The 27737-nt window shown below is 49.8% G+C and overlaps 2 protein-coding genes across 4 annotated transcripts in view; one reads left to right on the plus strand and one right to left on the minus strand.

Moving 5' to 3' along the window:
• The first annotated feature begins 16389 nt into the window (after nucleotides 1-16389).
• On the plus strand, nucleotides 16390-19109 carry HYI (hydroxypyruvate isomerase (putative)). 2 transcript variants are annotated; one of them, XM_028123186.2, is made up of 8 exons: nucleotides 16390-16643; nucleotides 16723-16834; nucleotides 17841-17955; nucleotides 18159-18237; nucleotides 18331-18380; nucleotides 18494-18563; nucleotides 18692-18826; nucleotides 18921-19109. In XM_028123186.2, the coding sequence occupies exons 1-8, from the start codon at nucleotides 16445-16447 to the stop codon at nucleotides 18995-18997; spliced, it is 837 nt and encodes a 278-aa protein (XP_027978987.1). In that variant the 5' UTR covers nucleotides 16390-16444; the 3' UTR covers nucleotides 18998-19109. The 2 variants fall into 2 exon arrangements, with proteins under 2 accessions (XP_027978987.1, XP_027978988.1); XM_028123187.2 differs by having other exon boundaries at nucleotides 18952-19109.
• Nucleotides 19110-19248: 139 nt separating this feature from the next.
• The window catches only part of SZT2 (SZT2 subunit of KICSTOR complex), a 50348-nt gene continuing 41859 nt past the window's right edge, over nucleotides 19249-27737 (minus strand). For both annotated transcript variants that reach the window (XM_028123273.2, XM_028123272.2), the window contains exons 63-72: nucleotides 26444-26534; nucleotides 26215-26295; nucleotides 26057-26131; nucleotides 23365-23578; nucleotides 22823-22976; nucleotides 22548-22670; nucleotides 22030-22435; nucleotides 21784-21900; nucleotides 20113-20181; nucleotides 19249-19970 (exon numbers count right to left, since the gene is read on the minus strand). In XM_028123273.2, the coding sequence (XP_027979074.1) occupies nucleotides 19827-19970; nucleotides 20113-20181; nucleotides 21784-21900; nucleotides 22030-22435; nucleotides 22548-22670; nucleotides 22823-22976; nucleotides 23365-23578; nucleotides 26057-26131; nucleotides 26215-26295; nucleotides 26444-26534 (1474 nt within the window). In that variant the 3' untranslated portion in view covers nucleotides 19249-19826. The remainder of the gene's footprint in view (nucleotides 19971-20112; nucleotides 20182-21783; nucleotides 21901-22029; nucleotides 22436-22547; nucleotides 22671-22822; nucleotides 22977-23364; nucleotides 23579-26056; nucleotides 26132-26214; nucleotides 26296-26443; nucleotides 26535-27737) is intronic.

The following is a 27737-nucleotide window of genomic DNA, read 5'->3' on the forward strand; positions in this document are numbered from 1 at the left end:
TTGGGCCTTTGGCAGGTAATTAGGTTTAAATGAGGTCATGAGGGTGGGGCCCTCATGATGAAATTAGTGTCCTTATAAGAAAAGGGAGAGATTAGAGCTCTTCCCCTCTCTGGCATGTGAGGATACAGTGACAAGCTTGGTTGTCTGCAACCTAGGAAGAGGGCTCTCACTCTGAATTGAGTCTGCTAGTACTTTGATGCTGGACTTCCCAGGTTCCAGAACTATGTGAAGTAAATGTCCGTTGTTTAAGCCACCCAGTTGTGGTATTTGGTTATGGCAACCCGGAGCTGACTGATACAGGAACATACACATATTTCAAATTATCTCTTCTTGGTAATTGATAAAAGAAGTGCACTAAAAATCATAAGGATACAGAAAATTTGAACTAACATTATCAACCAAATTGACCTAATTGACATTTATAGAACACTGATTCAAAACTTCAGAATACATCTTCTTTTTAAGTGCACAAGGAACATTTACCAAAGTAGACTATTTTCTAGGCAATAAGACAAGTCTCAGTGAATTTCAAAGGACTTTAACCATACAGAGTATGTTCTCTCATCACCATGGAAGTAAAAACAAACAAAAATACATTTAAAAACCAGAAAATACCTAAACATTTTGATATTAGAGGACACACTTTTAACCCGTATGTTGATAAGAAATCACAGGGATATTAAAAAGTATCTGGAAGTGAATGATATTGAAATTATACCCTTTCAAAATTTGGGGGATGCAGTTAAAGCAACACTTAGAAGGAAATTTATAGCTTTAAATGCTAACGTTAGAAAACAAGAAAGTTTAAAAATCAATTATCTAGGTGGTGCTAGAAAAAGAAGAGCAAATTAAACTCAGATAATAAAGGAGAAAGGAAATAAAAAACAAATGAAAGAGAGACAAATCAAACAGAAAAAAATCAACAACCCTCAAATCAGTAAAAAAGACAAGTGACTGATACATGTGATAACATGGTTTGAATCTTAAAAGCCAGACCAGAAGAGTACATACTGTTTGATTCCATTTATATGGGGTTCTAGAAGACAGCCCATTGGTCACATCTGGGTTGATACCTGCTTCTCTGTATGACCTTGAGCTAAGAGTGGTTTTACACGTTTAGAGGATTGTAAAGGAGGAGGAGGAAGAGCAATAGTCATGATGCAAATCATTAAGTGGCTGCAGAGCCTGAAATATTTACTATTTGTCTCTTGTTTTTTTTTTAAAGACTTTATTTATTTGAGAGAGAGAGAATGAGAGATAGAGAGCACGAGAGGGAAGAGGGTCCGAGGGAGAAGCAGACTCCCCGCCGAGCAGGGAGCCCAATGTGGGACTCGATCCCCGGACTCTAGGATCATGACCTGAGCCGAAGGCAGTTGCTTAACCACTGAGCCACCCAGGCGCCCATACTATTTGTCTCTTTGTAAAGATCTTTTCTTTTTAAGGAATCTCTGCACCCATCGTGGGGCTCAAACTCACAACCCCGAGATCAAGAGTCTCATGCTCCACCAGTGGAGCCAGCCAGGTGCTCTACTGCTTGTCTCTCTACAGAAGAGTTGTCCAATGTATGACTCAGACAAATAGCTGTGACAAAAGATGTAAGAATAGTGGCTGCGTCTGGGGGCAAGGGTGGGGGAGGGGTGGCTGCGACGGGGCGGGGGGGGGGACTTTCCTGTGTAATGGAAATGTTACTCTTTTGATTGTAATGATATTTGTATGTATACTCTTGTCAAAATCCATTAAAATCTGAGCATTTTATTGCACATAATAACATTTTACCTTCATAGAACCAAGAGGAGGTCCCCCCCACCACACCCATGAACTATAGTCATTGATTAAAATAAAAATGGATCTTTAAAAAGCATGTTTAACTTTCCCCCCTAATATCTTTTCTTCTAAGTGGGATTGATATCTGGAACAGAGAGCTTTGTTCTAGAGGTCGTCTTTGATATTTTAGCTTGATTGAGGGCCAATCAAATAAAAAACAGTGTTTATAGGTCTTCAGAAATTATTGTTTCCTTAAGATTGTGCTTCCCAAGTAACAATTTAACACGACTGAAAATATAAATTTGTGCTGTGAACTGATGTTCTCTTTCTAATGCCTGTCTGCCTATATGTGAATGGGGCTGAGCAATGTACACTCTCCGCCACCTATGTTAAAATTTAGGAAAAACACACTAAATTATTTTGCAACATATTCTGTTTTCCATCTATTGGAATGAATTTGTCTGATAGAAAATTGGCTTGGTCTTTAAACTGATATTAAGTTCTGTTCTAGCATGACTTGGTTTTGAGAATCCAAGGTTATGAATTCCTTCTTTCACATTTATGATTTTTTTTAGCACAAAATGATGTTGACCTGTGTTTGCTTCATCTGTATGTCAGAAGACCTAGCTCCCTCTTCCCTCTGATCAAGTGATAAAATTGAATTGTTAGGAAAAAACTTCATAATATAGATTTTTGAGATAACGTTTGATTTATTCATAAAGCAATACACAGGAGTAAAAATCCCAGAGCGGCTAAAGGAGTGAATATGAGTACAATTTTTTATTTTGGGGATATTTCACTTAAAAATAGGTTTCCATGACTCTTTTAGATGTCCTGCCCCCATGAGCAATAGGAAATAGGGTGGAAATATTGTTTTAAAAGTTAATTTAAAGGATACCACCTCTGGGGCGCCTGGCAAGGAGTTTGGACTGGAAATCTCCAGGTGAGACTGGCATTCCCTGCAGGTTAACTAGAGACGTGACTGAACTGAAAAATGTTACCAACGGAAAAAGACAGTGAGGATGGGGGCTGTCCTCACTTGGAAGTGATGCCTCATACTGTGTGTCAAAAAACCTCTCAAGTCTAAAACTTAGAAGTGACTCTAGGTTTGCGGTACCTCCAACTAGTTGGCAGAAGCGAACATGGAAGATTTCTCCATGGAGGAACACATTTTCACTGAGGCCTCCCTTTGCACGGATAAATTTCCAAAGAACATGAATTCATACACATTTTATTTATTACAGATTGTATTTTTAAGTAATCTCTACTCCCAACATGGGGCTCAGACTCATAACCCCGACATCAAGAGTTGTGTGCTTTACCGACTGAGCCAGCCAGGTGCCCCCACCATTTTTTTTTATTGTTTTGGGGGGCAGAGGGAGAGGGACAAGCAGACTCCAAGATGAGTGCGGAGCCCAAGGCAGGGCTCCATCCCACCACCCTGAGATCATGACCTGAGCTGAAATCAAGAGTTGGACCCTCAACCGACTGAGCTACCCAGGCACCTCAAGAAATACAAAAGACATCAAAAGTTCAACAAAGGATCAACAGACCATCAGGAAGGATTAGGCAGAGTTGAAAAGAACCCCAATAGAAGTTCTAGAAAGTAAAAGTAAAGTGGGAAAGAAGAATAGAGACCAGAAATGGACCCACACGTAAGTGGTCAATTTGTTTTTTTTTTTTTTACAAAGATGCAAATGCAAATGTGGAGAAAGGATATTTTTAATAAATAGCACTGGAACAATTGAATATTCACATGCAAAAGCTGAACTTTGACGCATACCTTGTACTTTATATAAAAATGAACTCAAAATGGGTCATAGGCTAAATGTCAAATCTACAGCTATAAAACTTCTTGAAGAAAACATAAAAGAAAATGACTGTGTCTTTTTTATATATGATGCCAAAAGCATGATTCATAAAAAAGAGAAAAACTTGAATTAAAAAATAAATTAGACTTCATCAAAATTAAACATTTCTGCTCTGTGGAAGGCCCTGTTGAAGAATGAAAAGACAAGTCACGGAGTAGGAGGAAATATCTGCCCAAAATATATCTGAAAAAGGATATGTATCTAGAAGACATAAAAAAAAAAAACCCATCTCAAAACAGTGATAACAGAATAGCTCAATTTAAAAATAGGCAAACCTTTGCAACAGACACTTCACTTAAAAAAATATTTGGGTAGGAAATAAACAAATGAAAAGATGAGCAACATCAGCAGGTATTAGCGAAGGGCAAACGACGTCCCCAATGGCACCAGCACGCGGCTATTAGGGACCGAGGGCGGAGCAGGCCAGGGGGTGAGAGCTGACCACGCCAAGTGCCGCAGGCCGGTTGGAGTGGTGGGGACTCCCACACGGGCGCTGGTGAGCACGAGAAAGTGGGGCAGCCACTCTGGGAAGCCGTTTGGCACTGTCTCACAAAGGGAAACGTGCACTTAGCATGTCATTCAGCAATCACATGCCTAGGCATTTTTCTGAGAAAAATGAAACCTTATGTTTGCACTGAAATCTATACACAAATGTTTATAGCGGCTTTATTCATAATTATGGAAAACCGGAAGCTCAAATATCCATCAACTGGCAAACAAATAAAGCGCAATACATCCATACAGTGCGATTCTGCTGCATGCAACGTAACGCAAAAGTGGACTGGCAGCACGCAGTAGCGAGAATGAGTCTCAAACCTTAATGTCAGGGATAGAAGGCAAATCACAAAAGAGAACATACAATATCATTTCAATTTCACTTGTAGTAGGGTAACAACACAGGCTAAACCAAACAATATATAGTGTATAATATATATATATATATACACACATATATATATATATGAAATAAGTATAAAGAAAAGCAGTGAGGGGCACCTGGGTAGCTCAGTCGGTTGGGCATCTGCCTTCAGCTCCAGTCGTGATCCCAGTTACTGGGATCAAGCCCCAAATCGGGCTCCCTGCTCAGCGGGGAGTCTTGTTTCTCCCTCTGCTCCAGCCCCTCATGCTTGCAATCTCTGTCTGTCTCTCTGAAATGAATGAATAAAATCTTGAAAAGGAAAAAAAAAAGCAATGAAATGATCAACACCAGTTTGGGAGAGTGGTTACCTCTGGGTTCAGGGAGGAGGACACATTTGCCTTTGAAGAGGGGCACATAACCTCAAAGTGTCTCTTCTTCTACTTCCTAACCTCACTATTATATTTTATTATTTTTTATATTGTTGAAATATGTATTATCTTTTATTATTTTTAATGATTTACCTATGTTATACGTATCCTTTTGAATGTATTCTGTATTTCATAGTGTAACCCAGAAAAACACCTAAATTTAATAAAAGGCGATGAAGAGTAGCTTGTATTGGACTAACTTGCACCCTGGAAACAAGTATAAAAGCTGGACAGGATTTCTAAACCGGCTGTTTGGTAACATTGGAGAGCAACCAACATAGGCCAGACTGCAATCTTTGACACACATAGGCCTGTGGGTATTAATTGTGCAGCTGTGTCTCCTTGTCTTGCCATAATATTACGGGAGGGGAGGGGGACTCAGTCATCTTGAAGTTCTACAGGATGTCACCCTGGTTCATTCCAGTGACAGGTTCTCTGCTGACTGACCTGGTGAGGGGGAAGTGCTTAGCACTCTAGATGCCTTTGTAAGATGTATGTGTGCCTGAGGCTGAGAGCCCTAACACGTAGGTGCAATTTCTGGGGCCTCAGTGGTCTGGGGCCTCCTTCTAGAGTGAAAGGCAAGGTGCTGCCTCTTGAATTTACAGCACAAAGAAAGACACACTGGGGTTGGGGGGAGGACTTGGGACAACTCCATCATGGAGGGAGTAGAGCTCCCTCCCCAAACTGGGATTTTTTTTTTTTTTTAAGATTTTATTTATTTGACAGAGAGACAGCGAGAGAGGGAACACAAGCAGGGGGAGTGGGAGAGGGAGAAGCAGGCCTCCCGCCAAGCAGGGAGCCCGATGCGGGGCTCGATCCCAGGACCCAGGGATTGTGACCTGAGCTGAAGGCAGACGCTTAACGACTGAGCCACCCAGGCGCCCCCAGAGCTTTGCTCTTACGGGTTAAATATGTATTCTGCTTGTCTTCTCTGCCTGAAGCACTTCTTCCAGCATCATGTGCAGACTTAGAGAACACCTTAGCCTTCACTGAGCTATCAAACACGGCACCGCCAACATTTTACAGCATAAGGAGTGTGGCCATTGACGCATGCCCATGAAATTCACTGGTATTACCATGTGGTTTACTGCCTAGGATTGAGAAGCTGGAGAGAATAATGAAGTGGATTAAAGCCTCAGTTACGTGCCAGCAGGAAGAAAACAACTTCCAAAGAGCATAAGCTTTGGGGCACCCGGCTGGGTCAGTCGGAAAAGCATGCGACCCTTGATCTCAGGGTCGTGAGTTCAAGCCCCACATTGGGTGTAGAGTTTACAAACAAACCAACCTAAAAGAGAAAAAGGAGCATAGGCTTTAAACCAGAGGTCAGTATATGAGCCATCTCCCCCAGAGCCAGGATGCGTGGTTCAGAGAAGACCGTCTTGCTCTCTGTCCTCAGAACCGCAGGCTTGGGGGATCCGAAGGTTCTAGCGTGCACTGTAGCAGTTTTTCCACCAGGAAGCATGATCATGGTGCTCATGAACTCAAAGCTGAAACTGACCCTGCTCATTTTAGGCTCTCATGTTCCCACTCAGCCAGGGCAGGGGTTCTCGAGCATGGCTGGGGTAACACGGCTCCTGATCACCGGGGGGAAATTGTGTTGCCCCAGTGAGGGCAAGAAAGACTCTGTGGATGGTATCTCTTTTCTTCTCTTGCTCTAAAGCTCTGGTCAGTGGAAGATGGACAACCCACTACTGTCAAGACTACCGATGACTCGGCTCCTACAGAAGGAAGGTATGAGTCATTCCACCAGGCCAGGAGACTCACCCAGCTGGGGTACTAGAAGGGGGCAGAGGGCGCCTGGATCGAGTGTAGGCAGCAGCCTGCTGGGATATGATTTAGGCCCTATCATCAGCTACAGAGATGAGGACTGTAACAAATGTGCTTGTGTGACTTTCCTGTTCACCCCCTGTTTGGTTTCTATTGCTATCTGACACGTTATCACGGATATACCAGCTGAAAACAACACCCATTCATCAGCTCACATTCCGGAGGTCAGAAGTCCAGGCATGGTGAACATGGCTGCGTTCTTGGCCCAGAAAGCTAGTATCAGTGTTGAGCTGCGTTCTCATCTGGAGCTCAGGGTCTTCCTTCAGGAGCATGTGGTTGGAGCAGAATTCAGTTCCCTGTGGCCGTAGGCTGGAGGCCTCCTCCATAAGTGTTCTTCGGGAAGAGCGCTCACCCTTTCGAGAGCTCACCTATTAGGTCAGGCTCACCCAGGGTAATCTCCCTTTCATAACTGGTTTGGGACAGTAATTACATCTGCAAACTCTCTTTCTAGCAGTGCCTAGATAAGTGTTTGAATATCAGAGAGAAGGTGTGTGCATGCCTGGGAGCATCACTTTGGGATTCTGCCGGCTCGCTTCTCCTAACTTTTACCTGATTCTTTACCCAGTGAATATCAGTGGTAGTAATGTTTTAGCTTTCAGGGGGGCATTATGCTGGATTAAGATTGCTTCATGGTAAAACAGTAGCAGGATAAGAGTATATCCCGAGGGAGGAAAGATGTGAACTGTACCAGATGCTTCGCGTTTGTCCCTCCAGAGCTTGTTTCCTCCTTGCTCTCTGTCCAAGTAGGCAGATCGATGTGGATTACATCAATGGGTTCCCTTTGTCCTCCATGGCTGTTTGGTTTGGCTTATCTGTTTGGTTTATCCAGAGTTTGGAAGGGGGAGGGGAGGAAGGTCAGGTTATGTATTTCTTGGGCTTCCTCCCTGCGGGCCACTTCAAGGCGCCCGTGTCCTTCAACTGAGGGCTTCTGCTCCTTGGAGGGCAGCTCTCTCCACAGGACCCGCTCCTCCTGGACTTGAGTCACCGTGTCCCCCTCCCCTTCACCTTGCCGGGCCTGGCAGTGGTGGCAGACCCGCTGTTCCTAGCCCTAGGTTGCTGGGCTAGCCTGAGTGTCTCACCTACGCCCTTCCCACACCTTCATAAATGGTGCCTTTTTAAAATCTCCTGAATTATCCTAATTTGAATGTGCCATCTGTTTTCTGTTTGGACTCTGACTGATCCAAGAACCTATCAAGAGATAGACACAGGAGTGTGACAGATGGAGAGACAAACACTACTTTTATGATCTGGGACAATATGGCTTAGGTCAGGCAAGCAGGTTTGCTGACATTCCGTCCTGAGGTCAGCCCTGTGAGGGCCGGCCTATAACACTTGAGGCCCCAGGCAGAGTAGGAGGAATGCTCTCCCACAGAGATCGGGGAGGATGGGACTGAGCTGAGCATTTTGGCTCCCCCTTTCTGCCCAAGTTACCAACCTCGGGAGTCACTGCGTCGCCCCGGGAAGACTGAGGGCAGGCCTCCTTCCACACAGGAAGCTCCACGGTAAGGCGGCCCTCCTCCACCACTCTGAACAGCAAATGTTGCTTTAAATAAAGTGAAAGATAAGCAAAAGAGCCAAAGACGTAATGTCTGGAATTTCTATAAAGAGCACCCACAAACTGATTCGTGAGAACACTAAGAATCCAGTTGAGAAGCGGACAAAGGCTACCAGTAAGCAAGTCACAGAAGTGGGAATAATGATGGCAAATAAACATCTGGAAAGATGTTCAATCTCAGTAATGATGAAGGACTTGATTTTTAGAGATGTTTCTTCTGGGGCGTCTGGGTGGCTCAGCTGGTTAAGCAGCTGACTTTGGCTCAGGTCATGATCCGCTCCCTGCTCAGAGGGGAGGAGTCTTCTCCCTTTCCCTCTGCTGCTCCCCCTGCTTGTGCTCTCTTGCTCGCTTTCTCAAATAAATAAATAAAATCTTTTTTAAAAATTAAAAAAAAAGATGTTTATTCCCCTTCAGGTTGGCAAGAATCTTTTTTTTTTTTAAGATTTATTTATCTATTTTAGAGGTGGGGAGGGGCAGAGGGAGAGAGAGAGAGAATTTCAAGCAGACTCCCCGATGAATGCGGAGCCCGACGTGAGGCTTGATCTCACAACCCTGAGATCATGACCTGAGCTGAAATCAAGAGTCAGTCACTCAACCAACTGAACCACTCAGGTGCCCCATGGTTGGCAAGAATCTTAAAAACTGATATGATTCAGTGTTGATGAAGATGTAGGGAAACAGGTACTTTGATAGACTGTCAGAAGGAATGCAAATTGATAAAACCCTTTGAAGAGCAATTTAGCCGTGAATTAGAGCTTTCTTTTTTTTTTTTTTAAAGATGTATTTATTGATTTGAGAGAGAGCAGGGGGTAGGGGCAGAGGGAGATGGAGATGGAGAATCCCAAGCAGACTCTGTGCTAAGCACAGAGCCCGATGTGGGGCTCGATCTCATGACCCTGAGATCAGGACCTGAGCTGAAACCAAGAGTCAGTCGCTTAACTGAGTGAACCACCCAGGTGCCCCGAATTAGAGCTGCATGTCCTATGGCCCAGCAAGTCCACTTATGGGATGGATGCTGGAGAAATACTCGTATTTGTACACACACACAAAACATATACAAGAATGCTTACCGTTGGTAATAGTGATGATTTGGAGGCAATCTTGTCCACCAATAGGGGAATGATAAAAATCTTCATATTTTGGGATGCCTGGCTAGCTCAGTCAATGGAGCGTGGGACTCTTGATCTGGGGGTTGTGAGTTTGGGCCCCATGTTGGGTGTAGAGATTACTTAATAATAAAATCTTTAAAAAATCTACATATTTTGGAATAAAATGCAGTTAAAAGAATGGCCAAAGAAAGGGGAAGAGAATAGTAAGGTAGACTGAGTTTATTTGTGTTTTCCTAAAAATGTATTTCCTATGTATGTCTGATGTATGTTGAAAAATAAACAAGCAGCAAAAAGTATATACATAACACACCAAGAGTAGAATTCACGTGTGTAAAGATTAAACAAGGGAAGGATAGGACTCTGTAGTCAGGGTTACTGAGATTTTTCAAAATTTCCAATGTAAAAACCAGCTTTTTGAATATTCACACCTGTACCCTTTGAGTCACACATACACTGGTTGAATTTTCATTTTTTTAATTTTTTAACAGAGAGACACAGCGAGAGCGGGAACACAAGCAGGGAGAGTGGGAGAGGGAGAAGCAGGCTTCCCGCCGAGCAGGGAGCCCGATTACACTGGCTGAATTTAACCAAGTTTAAAGTTTGCATGTGGATGGGTGTCTGGTTAGTTAACACTCCATTAGTTAAGACTGCCAAGGGCCTTGTGTGTCACTAATAGCACGCATATGTAAGGGAAGGGCACAAGAAGAGTGTCTGGATGTGATCCAACCACCAGTAATAGAATAGAAACTAAAGGGCCAGTTATAGGAAATCTCCTTTGCAAGATGAGGGTGTATAACATGAAACAGCAAGTATGATAATACCCTTCCAAGAATATTATATGATCATTTGTGCAAACAAATTTCATAAAATGATTCCATGCTATTTTGTATAATGATGTGATTCAATGTACTGTTTGTGCAAGATGATTTTGTATAACTGTGCTGAAATTTTAGTGGGAGAGTCCTAATGTAGATGCACCATGGATATTTCTCTATGATGTGCTTGGATACAAGAGAAAACTAAGAAAGAAAAACTTTACCAAAGACTTAGCTTCCTTTCTGACACAGTTCCAAGTAATCAGGAATCTGTGTGATATGGACTATTGCTGGCATACTGAGAAAAGCAGGGAAGATCAGTGCCAAAGCCTTAGCAATGCAGCTTCAATAGCTCAAAATAATAATAATAATGAAGTAACACTTGAATGTTGATATTCTTACATCTAGGCACCTGTAACTGAACACATGGTTGGATGTGAAAATATAGAACATGATATGTGGAATCCGATTTGAACATTGCTGTATAGAAGACCAGTAGCTCAGGAGCGCCTGGGTGGCTCCATCGTTAAGCATTTGCCTTCGGCTCAGGTCGTCCCTGCCCCGCGGGAAGCTTGCTTCTCCCTTTCCCACTCCTTGTGCTTGTGTTCCTGCTCTTGCTATCTCTCTCTCTCTCTCTCTCTCTCTCTCTGTCAAGTAAAGAAATAAAATCTAAAAAACAAACAAAAACTTAAAAAAAATAAAAATAAAGACCAGTAGCTCAAAAAATAAAGTTAAATAGAAATGAAGATGCTCCTGTATTAGAACAAGGTAGGAAAGAGCTTAAGGGAGATGGGGTGAAATGAAAAATATCAGCATAAACTCATGACTTCAAAAGATAAAGACTCCGCTACAGGCTATATGAAATTAGATAAATTCAGAAAATGACATAAATACATAGCCCCAGTGTCCAGGGTTCAGGTCTTTAAATTGAGGAAATTACATTTTACCGAGAGAACCAAGTGTTTCCTGAAATGTGCACCATGCTGGATCTTGGGATGAAAAAAGCAAGTTCGTTCTGGGACATCTGGTTTTTAGAAAGAGTTAAGATGAAGTAATAGGCCAGCCTGGTTGATTCCCTTACAGAGGTTCCAAGTGCTGAACACGGTGCTTCTCGGTTTTTCTTTGCTACTTTGCTCTGTATGTTAGCTTTATTCTCTCTGGCCGACTGTCCCCATGAGCTATGGTTCTATTAGGAAGGAGAAAAGAGGGAACAGATGTTGGGTAGGTGACCTACAATGTCTGTAACAGGCCTCCCGCCTGTTATATGGTTGATCCAGTTTGGGTCAGGTGCCCACTCATTGACCAATCACTGAGACTTGGATGACAGAATCATATAAGAAAATGGCAGCACCCATTTACCGCAAGAGTGGTAGAAATGACATTGTTTCCTCAAACCAGGGAACTTATTCCAGAAGAAGAAAGAGATCCTTTATTTGTTATCCACTGTTGCTGACAAATTACCTCAAAACTTGGTGGCTTAAGACAACAAACATTTACTATCAAAGAGTTTCTGTAGGTCAGGAATCCAGGTGTGGCTTAGCTGGTATCTCTGATTCAAACCCTATCTGTCACAAGGCTGCAATTAAGATGTTGTTCGAGGTACAGTGTTGCGGCTTAATGGCAGCAGATCTGCTTCTGAGCTCCCTCACACGGCTGTCGGCAGGCCGCAGGTCCTCCCTGGCTGTTAGCTGGAGACATTAGCCCCTTGACCTGTGTCTTTCCATTAAGGCAGCGCACAACAGGGCAGCTGGTTTTCCTGAGTGAGGGAGTGAAAGAGTGAGGGGGGCGCCCAAGACAGAAGCCACAGCCTTTTTGTAACCTAATCTCTGAGGTTCTGTTATATTTTTTAGAAGGAAGTTGCCAGGTCCAGCCCACATTCAAGGCGAGAGGGTGTGAAGACCAGGAGGTGGACATCATCGGGGGACCATTGGACAGGCTGCCTACCACAGGTTCTAGGCAGGTAATATGATAAAAGAACACTACATAGAACAGTGACACACTGAATCCAAAACGGGGTGATTACAGTCTATTACAAACAAGCTGAGTCTGTAGGAAAAGCCTTGCGATTAAGATGACGCTACCAGAAGGATGTTAATGCAAAATGTGCTAACAGGTGGTAGTAATGCTTACAGAAGGTTTTACAAACCATTTTTATTAAATATGGAACAGATGCAAAATGGTATTTATAAAAGAGATGTGAGCTAGAAAGAGTAGTGATAAAATGGATCATCTCAGCTGGTGTAAGATAAAGGGGATGGTCATCAGTATTGAAACCTCCGATGCTCCCCTCTTCCTTCCCTGTCTGGAGCTTGCTGTCACCCTGAATTTTGCAGTCATTATTCACTTGCTCGTATCCTTACCCAAGATATTGTTTGGTCTTCCCTGCCTTGGACTTTGTATAAATGGGATCACACTCTATGTATTTCTCTGTGATTTGCTTCTTTCACTCAGGATTATGTTTCTGAGATTTATCCAGTTGATGTGTTCACACTGATGTTTCCAATTTGACCCAAACTTCACTAAGCTCTTCATATATCACTGGAATGAATACAAGAGCAAACTCACTTGTATTATTTGAGCCATCAGCTTTCTCTTCACTTTTCTATACAACACTGGATGGCTATCCTGCGACTCATCTCTATATATATTAGTGGACATTGGGGTTAGTTCCGTATTTTTGCTACACAAATAGTGCTGCTATGAAAAACACAGGGTTCCTGGTACACCTGTGCAAACATTCCTTCACGGGATATCCCTGGGAAAGGAACTGCGGGATCAAATGTATATGGATGTTCAGCCTTAAGAGATACTGCCAGATTGTCTTCCAAAGTGATTGTAGTGATTCACACACTTCTACCAGCAGTGAATAAATGTTCCAGTTGTTCCAAATCCAATCCAATATTTGATGTCTGACTTAAAATTTTTTGTCAATCTGGAAGGTATAAAATGAATTTCATTGAGGTTTTGATTTGCATTTCACATGAGCTGTGTATTTTTTAACCACACTGGCAAGTGCAATCCAGTGATTGAACAAGACTCTAAACTCTACACTCAAGTCTTAGCCACCAGCCATGTAACTATTTATAAGTTGTTATCTTAACTCATTGTCATACCAAATTCTTTCCTTAAAAGTTAAATGCAAAGAATCAAGATCTGTAATAATAACTTAGTGTAATGCCTATGTTGCAAAGTGGTGTATGGTAGAAAGTCAAACAGTGAGTAAAGAAAATAATTTCCGGGGTACCTGGCTGGCTCAGTTGGTGGAGTATGCGACTCTTGATCTTGGGGTCGTGAGTTCGAGCCCCGCATTGGGTGTAGAGATTACTTAAAAATAAAATCTTAAAAAAAAAGAAAAGAATTTTCACGGGCATTGTCCTCCTTTTGCATTTATTTTGATGTATTATATGAAGGTGTTGAAGAAAATTAAGGGGGAAGTGAGTCATGCCCCTCTAGTTCTTATTATACATCATCTTTGCTGCCCTGAAGGGTATACACACAAAGGAGCGGACCCCAGCAGATGGTGGTGCTTTTAAAGTCTTAAGTAGAATTTACACACTTAGAGATTTACAGTGAAGTGTTAAAAATGAATTACTTTTGGGATGCCTGGGTGGCTCAGTTGGTAGAGCGTCTGCTTTTGGCTCAGGTCATGATCCCAGGGTCCTGGGATCAAGCTCCACGTCGGGCTCCTTCCTCAGCAGGGAGCCTGCTTCTCCCTTTCCCTCTGCCTCCCACTCCCCCTGCTTGTGCTCTCTCTCTCTCTGTCAGATAAATAAATAAAATCGTAAAAAAAAAAAAAAGGAATTACTTTCCTTAGATGTTAGTTATTCTGCATGGTCAACATTGGACTACAAACATGCTGAAGTTGGGATTGATTAAAATATTAAACTTAGTGAGGTCACATCCTGATTGGACTATACCCAAGAAACACGTTTCAGGACAAGTCAAAGTTCCAAGTATAACACAAGCTGCAAAGGGGCAAGAAATCAGGTGATCAGGACTGGCTGGTGGCGGTCTGTTCTTAGAAGCAGAGCTGAAGAAATGGAACTTGCTGGCTGCTTGGATGAACTCTGATGCCCGCCTGGACCCCAGGTGTCTAAGTGGGCCTGCCTTGGGATAGAGGCCAGCAGCGACAGAACAGGCAGTGCTCCTGCGGGTGCTCCTAATGTTGCCCTTAGAGCTTCCTTCTGTCAAAGCTAGCGCAGAAAACAGACCAAGAGGACTTCCGCTCACGTACCGGTGGAGTATAAACTTGCAATAATTTTGAAAAGCAATTTAGCAGAGCATCAAGACCTTAAACATGTTCCTATTGGCTGACTATGTAATTCCAACCTTAGGAATCTTCCCAATCACTCGTGTTATTGAGGATGAAATAAACTCATTCGCATTCTCTCAAGAAACATTAAGAGGCTACAGACACAGAAACCCCGGAAAGTCTAAACATCCCAGCCTGGGAAGTGCACAGACCCGATGTAGTTGTGGGTTTTGCCAGCCCGAGAAACTCTACGCAGAGGTTTCTCAACGTGCTACCTCTACCCCTAGTATTCTCGTGCTTGGTTACCCCCCTGTCTGCGCTAGCATTCCTTTACCGACTCCTCCTTACTTTGTTTCTACAGCCACATTTTTTGGCAAGACTGCCTCTTAGTTGACTTTCTCAGTACTTCTTTGAACTTTGAGAAAGAGGATCCGATTGGCCAGATCATCTTTCCAAACTAGGCAAGTAATGGGTCTTCGGCCGGCAAAGGCATTGGCTGCCCTTGGATCAGATGTCCTCCTGTGGCCCAATCAGCTCGGGATAAGAGGGAACAGCCCACCCATAACCGCTCAGGGCAGAGACCAGTGGTGAGGCCAGTTTCCCTTATAAAGGACTTTGGGCTGGCAAATACTGTAATGGACATCTCAAAGGAACCTAAGAAAAAAGTTCAGAGATGGAGCCAAGAGGTGCATTACACACACACGAATGTTGAAAAACCCTAATGACCATCAGCAGAGCAGTAGGATAAATTCTGGGCTGCGGGTATGGCACAATGAACAGCGAATGCAACGACTTTGAGGGATATTGAACACGGGGAAATGGTAACAAAATATTAAATGAAAAAGCAGACCATAAAACTGCATGTACAGGGCGCCTGGGTGGCTCAGTCGTTAAGCGTCTGCCTTCGGCTCAGGTCATGATCCCAGGTTCCTGGGATCGAGTCCCACATCGGGCTCCCCGCTCCGCTGGAAGCCTGCTTCTCCCTCTCCCACTCCCCCTGCTTGTGTTCCTGCTCTCGCTATCTCTCTCTGTCAAATAAATAAAATCTTAAAAAAAAAAAAACAAAACTGCATGTACAGTATGATCAGAATTCTCTAAGAAAAAAACCCTTTTTATTTTTTAATCTGTAAGGGAAAGTTAACGATTAGTGGTGTAATGACTGGTGATTTAAATGTTCTTGATTTCGTCGTGTAGCTTTCAAACGTTGCATAATGAACAGATACTACTTTTATAATGAGGGTAAATACTAAGTATTTGTTAAAGTTCACGTTCCTCACTTTTAACTGGGTTCTCAGGACGGGCCAGCTCTCTCTTGCCTTATCTCCGGGCTCTCAGCCCAGGGGACCCCAGCCTCCCCTCCCCCCCCCCCGCCCCGCTCGTCTACCCTCCGGCGGTTGGAGCGGGGGGCTCTCCTGCCCACACCAGGGCCAAGCTCCTCTCGCTCGGTTCTGTCACCTCTCCCACGTTTCCCCTTCTCCAGTCTCGAAAAATGTCACTTTTCTGAACCATCCGCGGTCTTTACCCCACACTACTTTTCTAACCAAAAAAGGCTGGCACAGAGGGCTCTTGGCTCGGCTCACGGAGCCAGCGCGCCCCCAGTCGGGTCGGGCTCCCCAGACGCTCTCCCCCAGCGGGCCAAGTCCGGGCCCCGCAGCGCCCTCCCCCGGGATCGGCGATTCTCCGCCCGGCCCAGCCCCGCAGCGCCCTCCCCCGGAATTGGAGATCCCCCGCCCGACCCGGCCCCGCAGCGCCCTCCCCCCGATCGGCGATCCCCCTCCCGACCCAGCCTCGCAGCGCCCTCCCACGCGATCTGCGATCCCCCTCCCGACCCGGCCCCGCAGCGCCCTCCCCCCGGATCTGCGCTCCCCCGCCGGGCGGGGTCAGGTCCGTTCCGCTGCGCCCCGCCTGCTTCCGCCTTCCGGCCGGTCCCAAACTCTGCCCTGCGCGCGTGTCCCCGGCCGGCCATGGCTCCACTCCGTTTCTCGGCCAACGTGTCGTGGCTGTTCCCCGAGTTCCCCGGGCTCCCCGCGCGGCTCCGGGCGGCCGGCAGCTCGGGCTTCGAGGCCGCGGAGGTGGCCTGGCCGTACGCGGAGCAGCCCGAGGCACTGGCGCGCGCGGCGCGGGAAGCGGGGCTGCGGCTGGTGCTGATCAACACGCCCCCTGGTGCGCCGCGGGGCCGAGGCGGGGGGTTACCGGGAGGCCCGAGGACGCGAGCCGGGGCTGAGGCCCGTTCTCTCCGCAGGAGACCGAGAGAAAGGGGAAATGGGGCTGGGGGCCGTTCCCGGGAGGCAAGCGGCCTTCCGAGAGGGGCTGGAGCAGGCAGTGCTGTACGCCAAGGCTCTGGGCTGTCCCAGGTATCCTACCCTCTCCTCCACCTCCTCCCCATCCTGCCCTGTCCCCTCCAAGACCCTGCCCCACGTCTGGGGTCTGGGAGAACGGAACGCCAGGTTGGAGAGGTTCGGGAGTCAGCGCACGGGCCCTTCTCCACTCTGCCAGCCCCCGGCCCTTTGTAAATTCTTTTGTGTTTTATTTGTCCTGTGTCATTCTCAGTTGGCTACTCTTTCAGGCTGGGATCCCGTGCCAGGAGCTGCCTGGCTAGGGAGATAGCAAAGTAAACCTACGGAGTGATCCATTGGAGGAAGGGTCAGTTTATGGCACCTGTTTGGGATCAGAGGAAGCTTCTTACAGGTAGTGATGTTGAGCTGGGTCTAAAAGGAATGAACAGGCATTTGCTTGATGTAAGGAGCACTGGAGGCGAGGATGCAGTGGCCAGAGACAAGAGAAGGCTTGGGGTGCTCAGCAGAGTTCCTGAGGCTGGAGATGTGGCCCTTTGGAGCTGGGTGTGGCCAAGAAGGATCAGGAGATGGCAGCAGGAGGTGGAAGAGGCACAGTGGGGCTGATCAAATAAATGTCAGGCCCCGCTGAGGGTAAGCGGGCTGAGATGGAACCGGCAACAGGGGTCATTACTGGTGAGTGCTGGGGGCCGAAAGCAGATGGGAAGACTTTAAGCAACAGATGCAAGGCTTGGAGACAGGCAGCTCGGAATACTTAAGGGAAAGGGTCAAAATACTTGTTAGGGAGAGAGGCTGTCGTGCATGCTTGTAGCCCCAGGAGAGGGCCCGCTGGAAAGGAGAGGCAGAGAAGACAGGGAGGGCTAAATGAGAGGTCTCTGCGGCGGGAGGATGGGGTGACCCTCAGAAGGTATCTCAGGCTGACATAGGAGGGCAGGTGACAGCCCAGCCAGAGGGGGGTGGGGGGCTGGGAGGGCAGCTGGAGGCGGCACACACCGGGAGCCAGAAGAACGAGGGCCCTGCAGTCCGGATGGCCTCCCCAGCCTCCTCCAGTGCCACGTTCCCCCAGGGTTCACCTGATGGCTGGCCGGGTACCCCAGGGGGCTGACCGAGCAGCAGTCAGGAGCGAAATGGAGACGGTTTTTCTGGAGAACCTGAGGCACGCAGCTGGGGTTTTGGCCCAGGTGAGACCCAAGGACATACAGACACGCATACTTACGTGAATGCCTACGTGTGTGGAGGGGGCGCACAGCGGGGCGAGCAAATGAGGCACGAGGCTGGGCCCTAGCCCAGCTCAAAGGGAACGGTGAGGGCCTTCACCAGTGACTGGCCGGGAGGGGAACGGAACTGGAGCAGAGCGCTGTTCACGGGTCCATGGTGGTGCTAGGAGAGCCTCGTGGGACTGCTGGAGCCCATCAATACCCGCATCACTGACCCCCGGTACTTCCTGGACACCCCCCAGCAGGGTAGGACCGCAGCCCTGTACCCTCCCCCCCAGCCTCCTCTGATCCTTGTGCTCTCCTTGGGTCTCACGGCCCCCTCCCCGGTTTCTCTCCCAGCGGCAGCCATCTTACAGAAGGTTGGAAGACCCAACCTCCAGTTACAGATGGTAAGTGGAAGAAAGGGAGTGCTTCTCAGAAGGCCCATGTTCCCCACATCTGGGGAGGATGGGGTGGGGGACCAGGGGGCCTGCAGGATCTCTGACTAGTGTTCTCTACTCAGGACCTATTCCACTGGCAGATCATGGATGGGAACCTGACAGGAAACATACGGGAGTTCCTGCCCCTCGTTGGTGAGAGGAGTCTGTCTTTGCTCCTCGTCTGCTGTGCTCCCACCCCTTCAAACCCCCCGCCCCCTCGCATTTGTTCCTCAGGCCTCAGCTGGAGCCTGGGCCCCACACCTGCCCCCGTCTGTGTCTAGGGCACGTGCAGGTGGCACAGGTCCCGGGCCGGGGGGAGCCTGACAGCCCCGGGGAGCTGAACTTCCCCTATCTGTTCCAGCTGCTGGAGGATGAAGGCTACAGGGGCTTTGTGGGCTGCGAGTACCGGCCTCAAGGTGAGGGGGGTGGTGCTGGGGCCCCAGGCCAGGGCCTGGCGAAGGGAGCTCTGGAGGGACAGGTATTGGACATGGCTGCTTTTCTCCTCACCAGCTGAGACGCGGCCACCTCCCTCTCTCCTCAGGAGACACAGTAGAGGGCTTGAATTGGCTTCGCTCGTACTGGGATAGGCAGGGCTGCCCACAGGCTGGCCAGTGAGGTCCTGCCCTGCCCCCGCCTGCCTCTGTGGGACAGGGCGCCGAGCAGCCTGCATCGCCTGAATTAAAGACCACCTGCTCAACATTTTCCCGTGTGTGTGTGTGTGTGTGTGTGTGTGTGTGATTGGGCAGGTGGGGGACAGTGTCTAACCGCTCGCTCTCCCAGGGCGAGAAGGGACGTACGGCTCACACTCAAGTGCTCCACTCTCCTGTGCACACGGGGGTTTTTGAGTCCACCTCTTCATTTATACACCACAAACCGCAGGTCAGAGAGCTGAGGGACTGGCCTGTGGTCACAGAGGCTTCAGAGGCAGGGCTAACATTGGAACCAAGGTGTCATATCTCAATGGCAACGTCCAGCAATGATGTTCAAGTGGGAAATTAATACCAGAGGGCTCAACGTGGGGGTGGAGTGGCTGACGGCAATCCGAGACTTGGAGGCAGCGTTCAGGCAGAGGAGCTCCCTGGGTGAGCGCTTGCCACCTGGTGTGAATTCCTGGGACTACACCAGCTGAGTAGGAAGGTGTAGTCCCTTTCTGGAAGGGCCCAGGGGCCTGAAAGGAGATGCGCACCTCAGGGAGTTGATCTGCCCCTCTGGAGCGCTGGGCTGGTCAGCAGTGGCAAGTGCTCAGGAGGGCAGCTCTCACTGTGAGGCTGGGGCTGCAGACCCCTGAGATCTAGTCACAAAGCTTTTGGTGTCCTTCAGTGTCCAGGCCCAGAAGGGCTGGTCAGTCCTGCTTCAAGTGGGCAATCTTCCAGGCCCCCATGGTTCGAGGAACGGTGACATTCACTGGTCTGGGCCTCAGAGGAGGCGGGTCCAGAGGGTGAAGCAAGCTGTGTTGATGACGGACTCGAGGTGGTGGTAGGTGGAGACCAGCTGGGCGGGGGGGCTCTCGCTGTCCTGCGGCTGTACCGGGAAGGGCTCTCGGAAAACCACTGTCAAAGACTGTGGGGAACATGGCAGGGGTGCAGTGGTGAGAGGTGGGGGGGGAGGGGAGGCATGGGGAACAGGGCTCCCCAACCTCAGCAAGCTCCAGGGGGGGAGCCTCCCACTAGGCTGACACAAAGCCCCTCACCCCTGTTCTCACCGTCTTTCCCAAGTGGGAATCCAGAAACACCAGCACAAAACAGTCCGTAAACTTCTGATTCAGCACAACCTGCGGTGAAAGACAAAGTGACATGGGGAGTGAGGTCTTTGTCACCTGAGGCGGCATTCACCTTCCTTGAGGGCATTCTGGAAGTAGGACCGGTGTGAGGAAGGCCTGTTTCCATCACCACACCTGAGCCCACCTGCGTTCCGGTTGCCCAGGACCTTGTCTCTGAACTGAACCGCAGCCCTCATCCTCGCTGGCTCCCCAGCAGCCCGACCAGCCTCCTCAAAATGAGGGGGAGGCGCCTGACTGGAAGGTTTCAGCGCTTGTCTAGCTAGAGGTCCTGCACAGAGCTGGCACACGGAAGCCCGTCAGTGATGGAGAGTTCTCTACCCTTGGCGCAAGCCCTCCTTGCCCCCTGTCCTGAGTCTTGTATCTCTTTGACCTCCCCTGGGACTGTCCCCCTATGTCTGACTGTCCCTTTGCTCAGCTCTGTGATCTCTTCCAGATGATTCCTTCTACTCCTAGGCTTCAGTGACCACCTGTTCACACAGATGCTGCCAAGGTCTCTCTCTCTCCTGAGCTCCGGTCCCTCAACCTTCTAGAGTGTGGTCCTGGGAGGGCCTCATGGACCTCCGACCCAATTCCTCACCCTTCCCCCAAAGCCACTCCTGTTTCAGTGCTCCCACCACCCACAGGAGCACCCCCGTCTGCTCAACCCCCCTGCACAACTGCAGCCTTACCACCTCAGCATGCCGGGACGCCCCTTCACACCCTGAAGCTGGCCTTCCCCACAAGCAGTGCTGCGGGACCCCTCCCTACGGGCCAATGCCTACTTTTTTGGAAGTCTTCTGAATGCCTCCTCCCCACAACCACCACTCTCGCCAGGCCCACCTCTTCAGTCTCTCAGCCCCCATGCTCTCCGGCCACCACCTGAGCCTTTTTTCCCTCTACCTGGCCCAGGTAGTGCTTAGCCTCTCACGTGCATGTGGGGATTGAGCTAGAAGGCACGTGCTGAGTCAGCGGGTCGGAGCTGGGGCCCGAGACTCTGCATTTTGGCACACTGGCACACTCCCAGGTGCTGCTGCTGCTGCTGGGGTGAAAACCACACTTTGGCTAACGAGGCTTTAAAGCCACAGAGGTCCTTCTTGGGATTCCAGCCCCTAAGACCAACCACTGATGAGGTTCCAGAGCTTGGCCCTCTGGATCTCTAGCCAAAGGTCTGTTTTTTTTGTGAGCTCATTTTTACTTATTTTTTTAAAGATTTTATTTGACAGAGAGACCCAGTGAGAGGGGGAACACAAGCAGGGGGGAGTGGGAGAGGGAGAAGCAGGCTTCCCGCCACGCAGGGAGCCAGCCCTATGCGGGGCTCGATCCCAGGACCCTGGGATCATGACCTGAGCTGAAGGCAGACGCTTAACGACTGCGCCACCCAGGCGCCCCTTTTTGTGAGCTTTTAAGGTCAGAGCTCTAGGTTGTTCTCACAATTCCTATGTCGAGGCTTGGTGCTCAGTGCTTGAAGGGTTTCACATGGACCCCATTCCATCTAGGCCTCCCGCCAAAGCAGACCTCATTTAGTTGGGCTGGAGCTCCTTCAGGGACCTGTTCTCTCTCTGATGAGGCCTTTGGCTACATCTCCCCTTTCAGAGGAGGCTCAAAGAGACTTACCAGGTATTGAGTTCCCAAGTCTGGGCTCTGGAAATGGCGACAGCTCTGAGGAAAGCGGCTTAGGAGAACCTTGATCAAGCTCTGGTACCAGGAGACTGTCATAGACAGGAAGCAGTCCTAGGGGAAGGTCCATGGGGCTGGATCTGCTGTCTCAGAGCCACCTGAGATCTCTGCACCGTCTCCCCTGGCTGCTGCTAGAATCCCTAGTATCCAAATCAGCCCCTTCTAGAACCCACAGCCGCTTACCAGCTGGGGGTCAATGTCCCCAATGGATTTGGCATGGACTGCTTCCAGGAGTTCCTCCAGCTCCGCCAGGGCCAGGCGCCCCCCCAGCCGTAGCCGGTCAGGCCCCGGAGGCTCCAGCAAGAAGAGGCGCTTCCAGAGGGTGTCCCGACGGCAGTGTCCTCCAGCCAGCCGGACCAGCTGAGCCAGCCGTGCCCGTGCCACCCCCACCTCTGCAGCCAGTGGGGGGAACAGGGGAGCTGGTCCAGGGGCCAGACCAAATCCCGAGGCCTCCCCCGGACTACCAGCTGAGCTCCCAGGAGCTTCTGGCTCAGGGGGTAGTTTGGGTGGCTTCCGGAACCGGCGCATGTCCGCAGTGAGTCTGGGGAAGAGCTCTCGTTGGCTGGTGAGCACCACGAAGAACTGCAGCCTGGGGTGGGGAAGGGGTAGGAATGTGGTGATCAGAGCAAGAGACACAGAGAGCAAGGGTACAGGGGAGGCTGAGCAACGAGCACACTCAAGGCGGGGGGGGATCCGCTGACCGCAGAACATGCCGCTCGGCTTCTCCTTGCTCTTCGAAGGGTGCAGCACAGTGACACACCAGCAGAGACACATCGAAATCGTCCTGGTGACGAAGCCCCTCAGAGTCCAGGTAGGAGCCAGAGCTGTACAGTGGGGGTGGGGAAGATGCCAGTCCTGAGGTTCTAATGAAGCCAGGGGCTCGAGAAAACACCAGTCTCCCTACTGCCCGGATGGCCCTGACCTCAGCTCCGCCAGAGCACATGCTGGTGCCCCCCTCCGCCCCCGGCCACTTCACCTGTGCCACGCCGATACCAGGGCATATTCGTTATGTTCTGGGCCTCCTGGCCGAGCCATCCGCAATGGCTTCATGTGGTAGGAGCCGGCATGGTCAGCTACGTAGTTATACAGCTGGTGGGCAGCGATGAGTGGTGTGGAGAGCTCCAGTGTCCCTGAGGGGCAAGTCACAGGAGATGCTGAGCCTGCGACAGACATACTGAATAGGTGGGAGAGGGGGACGGATGTTCCTAAGGCTCTGACTGACAGGTGGACTGGCTCTGTTTTTCTGGGGAACTCCTAAGGTCCTGTAGAACATCGAGATGGGCCCAAAGTGGCTCAGAACAGACAGACCGAGGTCAAGATCTAAACTCTGATAGGAAACAGGGTGAAGAACTTAAGACACAAACCAGAGACACGGGAACATGGGCCAAGTGACATTAAGGAGATTAACCATACGGGACAGGAGGTGAGGAGGTCTGGTCCCAGGAAGTGGTCCCATCGGCCCTGGTTTGATGCCCTGTGGTCTATCTCTGGTTCACCGGCCTGCCCTTGAGCACCGACCTTGGTAAATGTGATTGCGGCCGAAGTGGGGCCCGTCGGGGTGGTGGGCCAGGAAGTGCCGCAGGAAGGTGGTCAGGTGGTAGCCGTGCCGCAGCACCAGGTGGGCGCCCAGAACGTGCTGGTGCACGAGGCGCAGGTGGAAGTCGTAGCTGAACGAGTGCACATGCATCAGGTCCCGCACCTTGTCGCATTCCTCCGTGAACAGCATGGACAGCTGGAGGGCGGAAGGCGGGGGGCGGGGGGGTGGGGACCGGGTCAGGGCCCAGCAAGCCACCTGGCACGTTCCCATTTCTCTCCCTCTTCCACGGGAAGAGGAAGTTCAAGATTCCCCCTGTTGCTCTGGGCCCAGGGGAACCCCCTTCTGCCGGAATGACTTCTGTGGGAAGCTGTCCTCAGTGTATCCCCTTTTTCATACAGAAGTGTCATTCTGTTTACATAAAACTATGATTGTTTTGATAGAGAGGCCTTTTTACTCTACCCCAGATTCTGCTAATGTCTGGCACAGATCCACTGATGCAAAACATACCGGTTAGTGCCTGCCAGGTACTGTTCGAGGCGCTGGGGATACACTGGGAGAAGAGCAAACCCCGCCCTCAAGGAGTCTACGTTCTAGCGGTAGGCAGACAGGACGGCCAATGTCAGGCCACAGAAACAAGAATGTAGAACATCGGAAGATGGTGTTATGGAAAATCTAGTGAAGTGCCACAGTTTTATGCTGGCGGCCAGGGGAGGCCAGGCATGGAATGTGTATTAGGAAGTCTTTCCTGGCTCCTCCCATTTCTCCAGCTTGACCTTCCCATCAAACTACCTGCTCTTCCCAGTACATCACATGTTCTCTTCATACTTTTGTACCTGCTCGTTCTCTCTGCCTGGAATGCTGCTCTCCCTGCTCCCCAAATCTGGCTAGCTCCTACTCGTTCGTAAAGCGTCCTCTGGGACATCCTGCCAGGGCTAGGCCAGGGTGGGCCTCCTCTAATTGATCTGTGAATGAATGAATGAACCATGGATGGAGGAAGAAAGGCAGACAGAAACACGGAGCTGGTGCTTTCCTGGTGGAAGTCATTGTCACCGAGAGTGTGTTAGCGGCTGGATCCGTGGCGCTGGGCTGGCAGGATCTACAGGCCCAAGCCCTTGGAAGCACTGGAAGCAGGAGTTATTAGGAAAGGAAAGAACTGGCCTGTTGAAGAAGTGACAGCCTCGGGGTCAGAGCAGCTGTCTGGCCTTGACTGAGTCACAATGTCTCGGTTTCAGCTCCCTCATCCACACGGAGATAAAGCAGAGGTCTTTGCAAAGCTAGAGAGTGTGTGGTAAACTGAAGGGCCCATGGATTATGATGATCATGAGCACTAGAGTGGAAAGGCCTCAGGATGCTCGTGGAGGAGGGGAAGGGGAAGAGAGGAAAGCCGGGGGGACATAATTCAGGCTCAGGGACATTGCTGACTTCATGTCAGGGATGGCGCATGATGGTGCATGTTAGCCGAGGGCTCTCAGCCACAGACCTAGACTTCAGCCCCAGTCCTGCCGCTGACTGGCATGTTGCAGGGGACATATACTTAAGTAGGTCCCCTACGGGTACAGCAGGAGGAAAATTCTCTTCTACGCTGAGTATGCATACTCTGCACTTAGTAACAACGGCAACAGTTCAGCAATTTAGAAATCTATGTAGAGTCAGCGATTACACAAGCAGGGGCAGGGAGAGCCAAGCTTGATGGAGATCAGGGGCAGGAAACCACAAGGACTTCAAGAAGCTCGAGAGTGTCACGGGGCTGGGTCTTTCCCACCAGCATGACAGCAAAGTGTGAAAGCGTACCTGTCCGTCAGAGGTGCTCCCTCCGGAGCACTCTGGCCCAGGTAGGTTTCTGCACACAAAGTCACCACGCTTTTCTGGGTCACCTTATCCCGTGATGGTTGGACTAGGTGTCCACACTCAAGTCAAAGGCAACCATCCCCGGGCTGGGATGTGAGCTATCCAGATAAGAGGAGTCAGGCAGACTAGGCCCAGTCAGATCCTGATCTCAGGAACAAAATGAGAGGCACAAAGAAGGCACAGGCCCTCACATGACGTGCCTGGTGACCGAAGTCTAGAGGGCTTCAGGTCCCTGACCTCACTCGATCCTGACTCATTCTGTGCACTCCTGGGAGCTGGGCCCTCATGGATACAGAGGCCCTGCCCCAAAGGAGACAGAGAGGGACATAAATAACAACCAAGTGCCAGGGGTACGCTGTGTGGCTGGGAACTCTGGTCCTCATTCTAAGGTTTAGTGGCGATCCTGACAAAGCCTGGCTGTCTCCAGCTCTAGATCAGGCCAGGACTGCCCATGGCATCGACGTACCCATGTGTCAGATTTCCTGCTATGTTCTAAGGTCCTCACTGGCCATCTATGGTTAATGGATCGACCATGGTGCTGGGCTCCTGTCAGTCCCACGATGAACACAGGACCAGAGCAGGCCACTGTGCTGGACTGCCTTCTGCCTCCAGTGCTACGGTGGAATATAGCTCTGGCCCACTGACAGAGTGAGGCTGATGGGTAGATGACCCAGTCATGGCGCCGGAACGGCCACTGGCCTGGCCAGCCCAAGCAATAGATCACCACCGGCCCAGACTACCTGTGTATTCCTCTTACTGGGCACAGTGCACTGGGGATGCACTATGTCCGAGACCCCCTATTTCCCCTCTGTCCCCACCACATACCTGAGAGTTGACAGCTTGCCCCATGGGGATCCGGGAACATTCTAGGGCAAACTGTTTGACACAGAAGTAACAGCCCTGGAGAGAGGATGAAGATGAGGTCAGGAGGGCAAGAGACAGGTGGATCTGGCTCTCCCCACTCACTGTTCTTCCCTGCTCACCTGAAAAGCCAGCTCCATGAGGATGATGCCCCCGGGCAGTGCCCGCTGCAGGTGGTAGGTGGTGACCGGAGAGCCAGTGCTCTGAAGAAAGGAGAGAGACTAGGGTTCATGGGCAAGCACTGGGGATTCACGAGTCTTGAACCAGCAGGGGAGTCCTTTGGGTCAGTGATTCCTGGGTCTGGGGCATCACTGACTGCACTGTCAGGGAAGGTACGCGATGATGTGATACCTTGGGGCTCCCATCGGTCTTGGTTTTAGGGCAGGAGAAGGAGCCGCGACCCTCTGTTCCAAGGATGGCCATGGCCCGCAGCCGGCTGGTGCTGCAGAAGAGAGGAGGCAAGAGGATGAGGCAGGCCAGCAGGGGAAGCAGTCTGGCCAGTAGACCCACAGTCACTTTCATGGTCAAGTGTTCTGTAGGACTGGAAACAGGGCAGGAGAGGGAAAGGACCTGCTTGGGGTACCACACTGGGTAAGTGGTTGGGACCGGAGTCCAGGTCTAGACCGCGGGGCAGCAGGGCTCCACGGCAGCTGCTGGTCTAAGGGGAAGCTGGAGGAGCGCTCTGTGGGGGGGGAGGAGAGCAGGCCCCTTTCCACCAGTGAGCGGAGAGGGGTCAGGTTAGGGCACGAGAGGCTGCTGAGACTACGGGGAGACACCGTGAGGGGATGGAGATAGCCCCGCAGTGGGGGGAGTGGGGGTGGGGGAGAAGGAGAGGCTGATGCACGTTTAAGATTTCAGGAGGAAAATTCAAGGACATGCTTGATGCCCTGCTTAGGTACTTTCTTCTGAGAGAAAAAAGGAGTTCTCTTTTGACTGAGGAATGGCAGTTTCAGGGTCCCAGAGACCTACTCTACTCAGCGGTAAGGGGAGAAGATAAGCAGGGAAGGTACTGTGAACAAGGAAAAGAGCAAGGGCCAGGAGGACGCACTCATTACCTCAGGAGCTATAAACTGCCAGGACTCTTGCTGGCAGTCTGGGGGTGGGGGGGGGGGGGCTGTGTCAAAGCCTCTGGTGAAAAGAAATGTCTCATTTAATCCTCAATGAAATTGCAACAAGACTTAAGCAGTGATTTGTGATGGTTAAAGACTGGTGAGAGAGGAAGGGCTGACTATAAATTTGGCTCCAGAAATGTATTTTTCATCCCAGTGTCTTTTTTTAAAAAATTATTTTATTTGTTTAAAGTAGGCTCTATCCCCAGCGTGGAGCCCAACGTGGGGCTTGGATTCATGACCCTGAGATCAAGACCAACTGAGTTGAGACCAAGAGTCGGATACCCAACTGACTGAGCCACCCAGGTGCCCCCAGGGTCTTTTGTTTTAAAAAAGGAACCTAGACTTTTGGGAAGAGCTTCAAACTGAATGGAAAGTATGGAAACTAAAGTCTCTCAGAGACGCTCCTTTAGGGGGACCGGTCAGGGCAGCAAGCAGAGCTCCTCCTCAGGCCCTGGTGCCCAGAAATGAGAGGGGCGGGGTCCCAGAGGAACAGGCCTGTCCTCTCTTCCTAATGCCTGGAAGAGGGAGGGAGG

Source organism: Eumetopias jubatus, unplaced genomic scaffold (assembly GCF_037043125.1).
Source record: "Eumetopias jubatus isolate StellerSeaLion01/CBP00866 unplaced genomic scaffold, mEumJub1_p1.0 scaffold_4, whole genome shotgun sequence".
Lineage (NCBI taxonomy): Eukaryota > Metazoa > Chordata > Mammalia > Carnivora > Otariidae > Eumetopias > Eumetopias jubatus.

Bases quoted from the DNA above. Each gene is read 5' to 3' on its own strand.
- HYI (XM_028123186.2), top strand. From the start codon at position 16,445: ATGGCTCCACTCCGTTTCTCGGCCAACGTGTCGTGGCTGTTCCCCGAG. The intron at 16,835-17,840 runs GTATCCTACCCT...ACGTTCCCCCAG, and splicing joins AAGGCTCTGGGCTGTCCCAG to GGTTCACCTGATGGCTGGCC. The intron at 18,564-18,691 runs GTGAGAGGAGTC...GTCTGTGTCTAG, and splicing joins GGAGTTCCTGCCCCTCGTTG to GGCACGTGCAGGTGGCACAG.